This window comes from Crinia signifera, chromosome 4 (genome assembly GCF_055691185.1).
Source record: "Crinia signifera chromosome 4, ASM5569118v1, whole genome shotgun sequence".
Lineage (NCBI taxonomy): Eukaryota > Metazoa > Chordata > Amphibia > Anura > Myobatrachidae > Crinia > Crinia signifera.
The window spans coordinates 196,444,426-196,456,516 of NC_139220.1; the positions used below are offsets into that span (position 1 = coordinate 196,444,426).

Below are 12,091 nucleotides of genomic sequence, written 5' to 3' on the forward strand. Positions count from 1 at the left end.
GCATATTAAATAAGTATACTTATTTATTAACTAAGTATATTTTATTTAATATACTTAGTTAATAAATAAGTATGCTTATTTAATATGCCAGCAGCCCACCAAACCACATGTGACATGAGCTGCATCAGGTGCTGTGCCGGGGGGCATGGTGGCTGGGGACATGACCACGCCCACTTTTACTCAAGGACACACCCACTTTACACATGGTCACGCCCCTTCCTAAATGTGTACCGATTTCTGCCCTTCAAATGTTGGAGGATATGTATCCAGTCCTTGATGTCTTCCACAGGGTCAGCCAGGCATTCTTAGATAAGTGAAGGCACAGTCAGTGAGTGATGAGTGTGTGGCCATTATGTATAGAAGCATCAATACTACTGGGGGCATTATAGGTATATGCAGCACTGCTACTGGGGGCATTATGGACCTTATTTAGGTCCATTTGCAGTGGCCGTTCGTTTGCATGGGGACTAATGTTTGGCGCATGAGCATGTGCATACGCCGGGTGCGTGCGGCCAACATTGCGGGCGGTGGGGCGGGTGTGGTTCGGTGGGCCGGGGTATTCACCCATGGGAATGCCGTGTTCCCATGAAAACGCTGAGCGTTCCCAAGGAAATCGTTTCAATTATACCAATTTCACACCACACAAATAACACGGGTCTGAACTGGGTTGTTCCTGGGTCGACCAGGGTCACTTTGTGGTGTGAAAGGGCCTTTTCCAAGGTTAAAAGAAGGGTTTTTACCCGGGTCAGACCCAAGTTGCTGGGCAGTGTGAATGGGTAACCCGGGTCCGTTCACGCTATAGGGAGGAGGCAGGATCAGCTCCAAGCGCTGCCTCCTCCCTCGTCCCCGATGATGCGCCATAACTCCGACTTATCCACTCCTCCCCCGATAATGTCATCAATCCGGGTTGCTGCATGGAGCTTCCAGGATGGACCCATCTCCAAATCCATTTGCAGTATTAGCAATCTCTGAGCCTCTGACTCAGGGTTGAAGGTAAACCCGATAGACTATGGCCCTAAAGGTGTGTACACATGGGGGCGATTTTTGCTAATATCGCGAGCAATATGGTCGCTGAGCGAGCATATTGCCAGCGATGAGAGTGTGGACCGGCGATATATCGCAGGGTGCGCGCTCCTGTTTTTCCCCCCGTAGTGATCACTGGTTTCCACTGCCAGTGACCAGCTGATTTGCACTGCCAGGCTCCTCCGGCAGTTTCTTTTTCATCTCCGTTCGCTGATGCAAATGGAATACTGAGCGATATATCGCTCAGCGATATATTGCCGAGCGATATATCACTCGGCAATATATCGCTGCCGTGTGCACACAGCTTAATTCAGATCTGATCGCTGTACAAATTTGTTCTCAAAATGGGCAAAACCATGTGCACTACAGGTGGGGCAGATGTAACATGTGCAGAGAGAGTTAAATTTGGGTGGGGTGTGTTGAAACTGAAATCTAAATTGCAGTGTAAAAATAATGCAGCCAGGATTTACCATGCACAGAAACAAAATAACTCACACAAAATGAACTCTCTCTGCACATGTTACATCTGCCCCACCTGCAGTGCAGCATGGTTTTGCCCATTTTGTGAACAAATTTGTACTACGATCAAATCTGAATATGTATTTTAAAGAGCTTTCAGAGTTCAGTGCATTCGCAGTTTTATTATTGGGAGATCATTCGCAAGCGGTTTGGGAAGCAGACCATCTGAAACATCTGTATATAATCTATACCTACTTTCATCTGAACCACGGGCCTAATTCAGACCTAATTGCACTGCAGGTGGAGCACATGTAATCTGCAGAGAGAGTTAGAATTTCGTGGGTTATGTTGAAACTGAAATCAAAATTGCAATGTAAAAAAAGCAGCCAGTATTTACCAGTGACGTGCAGTAAGGGGAGGCAGTGCCTCACCTGTAATAAATGATAACAAAGATATTTATTCCACATATAAGGCCTGATTCTGGTTGGCTCGCAACGCAGTGGTAGTTCGCTGCTTTGTGAGCCATGTAACGCCGCCTGTTGGCCATGTGAACGCCCCAATTTCCCCACAGCACTGCAAATAGATGATTTCTGTAACTGCTGCTAATCTAAGTCACTCTCTGGTGGCGGCTCAAAAAACAGTGAAAAACTCATGTCGACCTAATGACTGTCGACCTAAACCCATGTCGACCTTGGCACATGTCGACCTTAAGTAATGTCGACCTTGACCCATGTCGACCTTTAACCCTGTCGACCTTGGGGCCAGTCGACCTTCCGGGGTCAACCTAATGACTGTCGACCTAAGTCTGATCTGACAGATGACCGTTTCCCCAATATAATATGATGTGTTTGGTAATGTATGGGAGCAAATGGCAATCAACCAATTGCCCTAAAAAGCTGCAAAATGGACAAAAAGAACGGTTTGACAAATTTTTAAATGACATTTTTGGGTTTAAGAGCAAATGTTAAATCGTCATATGCTCCCATATATTACCAGATTTTTGTTCCTGCCAGATAGATTTACAGATATATCTTTAGGTGAGTACCCAGTTTAAACCATAGCAACAAATCCATGCTCTTTCTTTTCCATTACCATTCTACTGTAGTGTCCCTTTAAGTGCTCTTCCTTTGTCAGGTGATGCATTGACTTTCTCTATAAATCAGGGTGTGCATCAAGCACCTGATTCCAGCATCTGTTATACAGGCAGTGTGTGCAGAGTGGAAGGTTGCTGTGTGCCTTTGGGTTGAGGGGACATCATGGTAAGAAGACGTTTTTATGTGTTTGTCATGATTTAATACAAACAGGCAAAGGCGTAACTACCATAGGTGCAAGGGCTGCAGCTGCTATGGGGCCCATCTTTACTGTCTATGTAATATGTTTTACATACATTTATCACCATCAGTTGCTAAATAGGGGGCCCTTACAAACTTTTGCTATGGGGCCTACAAATATCTAGTTACGCCCCTGCAAACCGGATTGTGGATTTATTTTTCTGTGATAATTTATTGCTAGACATTTGTTTCTATGTATATAATGAAACCCTTTATGTACCTTTTTTAAATGAATTATTTGTTTAAAGCCTAACTTGAAACTGTGTTAGTTAAATCCATATTAAGTTTAAGTATAACTGTCTTCAATCCTGGTTGAATGCCTACATAAAAAAATAAAAAAAATTTGTCTTGTAATGGGTCTTAAAATGGAGATAAACATGCCAATGATCGATCATACTAGAATAAGGATCAAGTGCCAGATGCACTGTGTCAAAGTGATAAAGTGGAGAGTGATAACCAGCCATTTGGCTCCTAACTGTTGTGTTGCAGACTGGGTTTGAAAAATGGTTTGTAGGAGCTGCTTGTTTCTCGCTCTCCACTATATCACTTTTTGCTGCTTAGTGTATCTGGTGCCAAATGGTGCAATCTGTGGCACATGACTTATACTTCTCCCCTTTTTTTTAATTTGAGGATTTGGTACTCCTAAAGCTGGGTACACAAACAAATCCTTATCTGACTGAGACCAACGATCTTGTAATGAAAAAAGCATGAAATTAAATCCCCTGCTCACACCATAAATGCTGAAATATGGACAAAAATTATTATTTGGATAAATCTGTTCAGTCAAATAGATAAGTGGTTCTCAACCTTGGTCCTCAGGACCCACCCAACAGTGCACGTTTTCCAGGTCACCCAGCAGGTGTACAGGTGAACGCATTATTCACTGACTTTTTTTAAAAAGATCACAGGTGGAGCTAATTATTTCACCTGGAATTCTGTGTGGAGTCCTGAGGACCGAGATTGAGAACAACTGAAATAGATGACATTTGTGGGTCTGAATGACCATTGTATGTTTGGAAGCAAATGATTGATTGCCATTTTCTCTAATACATTGCCAGATTTTTGTTACCACCAGACCGATTAATCTGTATGTACTCAGCCTTAGAAATTGGAGGACCTGCTTTTGTGTTAAAGAACTGCATGTGTGCTCATTGTGGGTTTTAGCAGCTCAATCAGACCTGGATAAAGACTCAGTTTGCTGTTGAGGGTTGCTATTTATGTGTACACAGGGCCGGCTCTACCATTAGGCAGCTGCCTAGGGCGCCACCAAGTCTATTAAGGGTGTCTATGAGGATCCTTGTTGTACTTAACACAGGTGGCATTAAGTACCTCCATACTTTCCCTTGAGGCTTACTTCCCTACTTTGCTGCCCCCTCCTCCTTGTACTATTTTGTGAGTGGCAAAGGGGGCCTCGAGGGAAAGCAGGGGACTTGCCCACCTTCCCGAGGTGGGTCTGGGAGGACCACCCAGTATTTTGGGAGCCTTCCTGCCCTTGCAGAATGTTTAAGTATGCCTTAAGGGGTTGGAAAGTGAGTATTGGTGGCAATATGGGGGAGAGGGGGGGTGCAGTAAGTTTAAGTTTTGCCTAGCGTGCTGTGAAGCCTTACACTGGCCCTGTGTGTACAGTGTATATATCAGAAATATTTCATAACCCACACCACTCTTTGACTCATAGTAAATGGAACTTGCTAGGTCTCTGAAGTCTTAGTGGTAATACGTGCCTCCTGTGTAGTTGTATAAGGTAAGGGAAAGAAGGGACAAATGTATTAAGCTGTGATGAAGTGGACAGTGGCTGGTACTTTATTAAGCAACCTATAACTGCCATTTCCCAAACACTGGGGCAGATGTATTTAGCCTTGACAAGAGATAAATGCAAGGGTGATAAGGAGAGATAAACGTCCAATCAGCTCCTTACTGACTTTTTTCAAACACCGCCTGTAACATGGCAGTTAGCAGGTGATTGGCTGGACGTTTATCTCTCTTTATAACCAGCCAGCTCTTAATTTTCAGGTTACCAACAGGGGGGCAGATGTATTTAGCCTTGACAAGAGATAAATGCAAGGGTGATAAGGAGAGATAAACGTCCAATCAGCTCCTTACTGACTTTTTTCAAACACCGCCTGTAACATGGCAGTTAGCAGGTGATTGGCTGGACGTTTATCTCTCTTTATAACCAGCCAGCTCTTAATTTTCAGGTTACCAACAGGGGGGCAGATGTATTAAGCCTTAACAAGAGATAAATGCAAGGGTGATAAAGTACCAGACAATTATCACCTAACCAAACTTAATAAATCTGCACCTTTATCATCCTCCACCTTACAACTTTTTAAGGCTTAATACCTTATTTGGCCCAAAAGCACCTAGAGTAGCTTTGAGATTATGATAATAGAGCTTTGCTCCTAAACACAAGGAAACCGGACAATGGTCATTCAGACAAATTGGTTTAATTAATCTAATAAAAAAAGTCAAAACAATACTTTTATTTTTAGTTTTATGGGGCCAGTTTCCAGCATTTTGGTGCAAATGGTTGTCATCTGCTCCCATACATTACCAAACACTGTCTGTCTTCCAGAGAGAATGCATATCCGTTCATATTGGCCAGGCTGGCGTTCAGATGGGGAATTCTTGCTGGGAGCTCTATTGCTTAGAACATGGAATACAACCAGATGGCATCATTACATGTGAGAAGACTACGGCAATGGTTGATTCTTCATTTGGCACTTTCTTCAGTGAGACTGGATCAGGAAAGCATGTACCAAGAGCTATATTTATTGACTTGGAGCAAACAGTCATAGGTACAGTATGCTTGGCAATTCTCTAGTCCTATGAAAGCTTGGTAATCTGTGGCCCTATGAAATATATTTACAAAGCCATGCCATCTGTAAGCTGCTGCTTCTTGGTATGCAAGACTTCAAATTCAAATCTATAAGTGCAAATCCCACTGTTTTGCACTATGTGTGGCTTTAAGTTCTGTGATTAAACTGATAAGCAGAGACATTACAAATGCTGCTTTGGAAGTCGTAGGGCTGCTGGATCCAGCAAGCCCTGCAAGCTAAAGTACTGCAAATTACCTAAAGCTATCTGCTTAACATTTAGACCAATTGCAAAAGGAGATGTGGCATCATTGACTCGGCTCTCCTCTGTGCTTGCAAAAACAAGAGAAGCGCATTTGTTTGTTACTGTATATTTATTACTTTGCAATATTTCCTAAGTTAACTAGACCTTGTCTAAACTCTGAAACAAACTCAGTGGTGCGAGTAGAAAAAACGACTTAGTGGTACTGTGCTGCGCGCCTCCGGCGCGCAGCGAAAAATGGGCGTGGTCAGGGGAGTGGCCATGGGCGTGGTCATATGACACAAGGGGGGGTGGTTACATGCCACCGCCCCCCCCCCCACAGAGTCTGTACTACAGAGACATACTATATAACACCACAATGCCCATGACATACTATATAACACTCCGCGATGCCCATGACATACTATATAACACTCTGCTATGTCCATGACATACTGTATAACACACCATAATGTCCATTACATACTATATAACACCGCAATGCCCATGACATACTATATAACACCGCAATGCCCATGACATACTATATAACACTGCAATGCCCATGTCATACTATATAACACCGCAATACCCATGACATACTATATAACACCGCAATGCCCATGACATACTATATAACACTGCAATGCCCATGTCATACTATATAACACCGCAATACCCATGACATACTATATAACACTGTAATGCCCATTACATACTATATAACACACTATAATGCCCGTTACATACTATATAACACACTATAATGCCCATTACATACTATATAACACTGTAATGCCCATTACATACTATATAACACCGTAATGCCCATTACATACTATATAACACTCCGCGATGTCCATGTCATACTATATAACACACTGTAATGCCCATCACATACTATATAACACACCGTAATGCCCATTACATACTATATAACACAGCGTAATACCCATTACATACTATATAACACACCATAATGCACATTACATACTATATAACACACTGTAATACCCATGTCATACTATATAACACTACGCAATGCCCATGTCATACTATATAACACAGTGTAATGCCCATCACATGCTATATAACACTACGCAATGCCCATGTCATACTATATAACACTACGCAATGCCCAACACATACTGTATAACACACCATACACATTTGACACATAAGTGCCACTTACCTACATGCTCAATGCCAGGGGCTTCATGCCGATGCCAAGGTGGACTGAATTTGCTCGTTGCTCAGGGGGATAGATCTGTGCCACTGTGCTCATTGCCCAGGGGGATATATCTGTGCCACTTTTCTCGTTGCCCAGGGGGATAGATCTGTGCCACTTTGCTCGTTGCCCAGGGGGATATATCTATGCCACTTTGCTCGTTGCCAAGGGGGATATATCTGTGCCACTTTGCTCGTTGCCCAGGGGGATAGATCTGTGCCACTTTGCTCGTTGCCCAGGTGATAGATCTGTGCCACTTTGCTCGTTGCCCAGGGGATAGATCTGTGCCACTTTGCTCGTTGCCCAGGGGGATAGATCTGTGCCACTTTGCTCGTTGCCCAGGGGGATAGATCTGTGCCACTTTGCTCGTTGCCCAGGGGGATAGATCTGTGCCACTTTGCTCGTTGCCCAGGGGGATATATCTGTGCCACTTTGCTCGTTGCCCAGGGGGATAGAACCCCCCCCCCCGGCAGGCAGGCACATACACAGCCCCCTGTGCCTGCCCGCCCGCACGCTCTCGTCTCCCCCGCTGTGTACGCGGGGGAGACGTGCTGCTGCTGCTGCTCCTGATAGTTGCAGCTCCTGCTGCTGGACCGCGCGCTAACCAATAGCCGCGCGCGGTCCAGCAGCAGGAGCTGTAACGAAATCATGAGAGCAGCAGCAGCAGCAGCAGCACGTCTCCCCCGCGTACACAGCGGGGGAGACGAGAGCAGGGAAGACCCGGCGGGGGGGAGCGGCGCTAGCGCGCATATGTAAGTGGCCACGCCCCCCGCCACTTACATATGCGCACATGCGCAGTAAATATTTCGGCCTATTTGTTATGGTGGTACGGGGTACCGGCACCATTTGTTTTAATGGTACGCCGTACCACCCCGTACCGCCATAGTTGCACCCCTGAACAAACTTGACCTCCTAAAGCAGGCATGTCCAAACTATGGCCCTCCAGCTGTTGTGAAACCACAAGTCCCATCATGCCTTGTCACAGTTTTGCTATAAGGGAATGCTAAAAGTATGGCAAGGCATGCTGGTATGTGAAGTTTCATAATAGACCATTGTGAATGAAATTACAAATAGCATAACCTTCCATACTTTGGTACAGTCATCGCTTTACCCATTGGCTCACTACAGTGTGGATCAGGCATGTCAAACTCGCAGCCGCATGCGGCCCAGCTGCCTACATTTGTGGCGCACATGCTGCGAAAATGCTGCTGATGGGGCTTGAAGTTTCTTCTGAAGCCCGGTCCCAGCAGTGCTTTGCGGAGGTGCACTGGTGACCTCACCAAGCACCCACGTACGGCGCTTACACATCAGGCACCAAAGGAGTCGGTGGAGGCAGGCAGTTGGCCATAGGGAGGGAAGGATTGCTGAAGGCAGAGGGGCGGAGGGCGCTGATTTTTTTGCGGCTGAAGGCGGAGGGTGCTGATTTATTGCGGCTGAAGGCGCTGCAAAGTCAGTTGGTGGGGGGGGGGGGGTGGGGGTGAAGAAGGAACAGGGTCTGTTGATCCTACCTGACCCTGTAGGCAAGCTATGCTCACATGTGTTATATGAAATAAAAATTAACACTCGGTGACCCTCATTGGTGGGCATAGCTTGCTTTTGTGGTGTCTAAATCATGGCCCTCCAACTGTTGTGGAACTACACGTCCCAGCATGCCCTGCCACAGATTTTATATAATGGATTGCTAAAATTGTGGTAGGGCATGCTGGGACATGTAGTTCCACAACAGCTGGAGGGCCATGAATTTGACACCGCTTGTAATTTATGGTTTTAGGTGTCAGATGAGATTCCCTGTGCCACAATGTGCATTTGGTGGCTCCTTCCCTGTGCCACAATGTGCATTTGGTGGCTCCTTCCCTGTGCCACAATGTGCATTTGGTGGCTCCTTCCCTGTGCCACAATGTGCATTTGAAGGCTAAATACGTATGTATGTCTCCTTTTTTTTTTTTCTTGCGGCCAACACAAGACTAAAGGTGCGTACACACGGGGCAGTGTAGTATACAACTTAATCTGATGGTCCTGCATACGTATCGATCGGTATTTAACCCTTATTAACCTCCTATGGTGGCTTTATTTCTGGAATGGTCTAGCCTCATTCTCATTAGAACTGCTGTACAGACTAGCTAACTTGTTGATATTTGTGCCTATAATCTAGTTTTGCCATGATAAAGGCCACACTAATGTGAAAGCTTTCTGCATGTTACTTGAAACAGATGAGATCAGAACCGGGCGCTACAGATGCTTATTCCATCCAGAACAGCTAATTACCGGAAGAGAAGATGCTGCTAATAACTATGCCCGTGGACACTATACAATTGGCAAGGAAATAATAGATTCTGTACTGGACAAGATCCGAAAGATGGCAAGTACATTTGATAGCTTCAGTGGTGCAAATAAGGAAAAACATCTTAGTGGCACTGTGTGCGCACCAAAGTGGGCGGGCCACACGGTATAAGGGGCATGGCCATGGGAAATAGGGGCGTTTCGACCACAGTGGGGGGAGTGCACAGGGAGGAGAGAGACCACAGTGGGGGCACAGGGAGGACCGGAAGATCACAAAGGGGAGGGTGGGGACACAGGGAATAGTGTGGAAGCTATTTCCTCCAAACATGAGGCCATCCTTTACTAATTCAGCATTTCCATGTATGACATTCCAATGTGCTTTCAGTCTGTGTTTTTGGAGTGGATACATTTATCACCTTATCAAACATGTAGATGTCCTGTTTGGGGTCTCTTACCATCATTGGGCTGATGATGGGGTCCCTCAGACTGTTGTGATTTCTCTCCCAGGTCCAGCCCTCTCTGGGGAGCTGGGTGGCTCCTTATCACTGGTAGCAGCAAAACCAACAAAGGGTGGATTCTTAATGGCCAATTTAAAATAAAAAGATGCAAAAATGTTGTTGGCTGCTTATGATTTCTGTATACCATGCATAAATGACACTTAAAAGGCTAAACTGTAACTAAACCAACTTATGCTGGGTACACAATAGCTGATTACACCAGCTGCAGATATAGTTTACTAGACAGACTGTCTATATAGTGCTTAAACATGACCCCCCCTGTTAACAACCTGAAGCAGCAGTCTTCGCTAATGATATTGACCGTACACACTAGTCGATATGCATGCCATATCGTTAAGCATTGCATCCATATTTTTAACAATATATTGCTCAGTGTGTACCCAGCTTTAGGCTTTACATTGGCTGTTTTTAATGTTTAATGGAAATGTTTAGTATTGCTCAAATACGGCTCAGGCTTCAATGTTTAAGATTTTTTTTTCTTTTTGTTTGCAGTCTGACCAGTGCAGTGGCCTTCAAGGATTTCTGGTTTCTCATAGTTTTGGGGGTGGTACAGGTTCTGGTTTTACATCCTTATTAATGGAACGTCTTTCTGTTGACTATGGGAAAAAGTCAAAGTTGGAGTTCTCGGTTTATCCTGCCCCTAGGATCTCTACTGCAGTGGTAGAACCATACAACTCTATTCTGACAACCCACACAACTCTGGAACATTCAGACTGCTCCTTCATGGTAGACAATGAGGCAATCTATGACATATGTAACAGGAACCTGGACATTGAACGTCCTTCTTATACCAACTTGAACAGATTAATTGCCCAAATAGTCTCTTCTATTACAGCTTCTTTGAGGTTTGATGGTGCGTTGAATGTTGATTTAACAGAGTTTCAAACTAACTTGGTACCTTATCCTAGAATTCATTTCCCACTGGTCACCTACTCGCCTATAATATCTGCAGAGAAAGCATACCATGAGCAGTTGTCTGTGCCAGAGATAACAAATGCTTGCTTTGAGTTCGCAAATCAGATGGTTAAATGTGACCCCAGACGTGGTAAATACATGGCTTGCTGTCTGTTATATAGAGGTGATGTGGTGCCCAAAGATGTCAATGCTGCAATAGCCGCAATTAAAACCAGGAGGACGATCCAGTTTGTTGATTGGTGTCCTACTGGATTTAAGGTTGGAATTAACTACCAACCCCCAACTGTGGTCCCAGGTGGGGACTTGGCCAAAGTTCAACGTGCGGTCTGTATGCTGAGTAATACTACAGCTATAGCAGAGGCCTGGGCTAGATTAGACAATAAGTTTGATCTAATGTATTCCAAAAGAGCATTTGTACATTGGTATGTAGGAGAGGGGATGGAGGAAGGAGAGTTCTCTGAAGCAAGAGAGGATATGGCCGCTTTGGAAAAGGATTATGAAGAGGTGGGAACAGAATCTGGTGATGGTGCAGGTGAAGAGGAAGATGAATACTAAACCTTGTTTTAGATAAATTGGAGCCACACTGCTTTTGGGATGTTTGTATTAAAGGAGTGTTACATTCTGTAATACTGTATACGAGAAACACACTGTATCAGACCAGGCCCAGAATATAAATTTATATTGCATTGGAATGACATTTATGCTCTTGTATAAATAATAAAAAACAATGCATTATTTTGTTTCAATTTTAATCATTCCATAAACAAAACAATGGCACTTTTATAAACTGAAATTGACTTGTGTAGACTGAGCCTTGGACTGCGATGTGACTGAACACTTAGGGGGTTATTCTAGTTCACTCGCAAAGGCACAATCACTCTCTAATGGACAAAACCATATGCACTGCAGATGGGGCTAATGTTACATGTGCAAAAAGAATTACATTTGTGTGGGGTTTGTACTTCAAACTGATATCTATGTTGCAGTGTAAAAACAAAGCAGCCAGTATTTACCCTGCACAGAAACAATAAAACACCCAAATCTAACTCTCTGCACATGTTACATCAGCCCCACCTGCTGTGCATATGGTTTTGTCCATAATAGAGTGATTGTGCCTTTGCGAGTGAACTAGAATAACCCCCACAATGGGCTCTTTCTTGCCTCTGGAGACCCCCATTTTATTGTGCAGGGAATAACTGTTGAAGACTGGCTAAGAGGGTATCTTTTCATACGGTAATAAAAAATTTTAAAAGCTTGATTCCCACATTTAGAATCGGGTTTGT

At 44.3% G+C, this 12,091-nt stretch overlaps 1 protein-coding gene across 1 annotated transcript; it reads left to right on the forward strand.

The window, feature by feature from the left end:
* Nucleotides 1-2,667: 2,667 nt before the first annotated feature.
* Nucleotides 2,668-11,648, forward strand: LOC146074822 (tubulin alpha-1 chain-like). The gene is made up of 4 exons (XM_083183342.1): nucleotides 2,668-2,741; nucleotides 5,386-5,608; nucleotides 9,306-9,454; nucleotides 10,386-11,648. The coding sequence occupies exons 1-4, from the start codon at nucleotides 2,739-2,741 to the stop codon at nucleotides 11,361-11,363; spliced, it is 1,353 nt and encodes a 450-aa protein (XP_083039468.1). The 5' UTR covers nucleotides 2,668-2,738; the 3' UTR covers nucleotides 11,364-11,648.
* The last annotated feature ends 443 nt before the right edge of the window (nucleotides 11,649-12,091 follow it).

Bases quoted from the DNA above. Each gene is read 5' to 3' on its own strand.
- LOC146074822 (XM_083183342.1), top strand. The intron at 5,609-9,305 runs GTACAGTATGCT...TACTTGAAACAG, and splicing joins CTTGGAGCAAACAGTCATAG to ATGAGATCAGAACCGGGCGC. The intron at 9,455-10,385 runs GCAAGTACATTT...TTTTGTTTGCAG, and splicing joins TGGACAAGATCCGAAAGATG to TCTGACCAGTGCAGTGGCCT.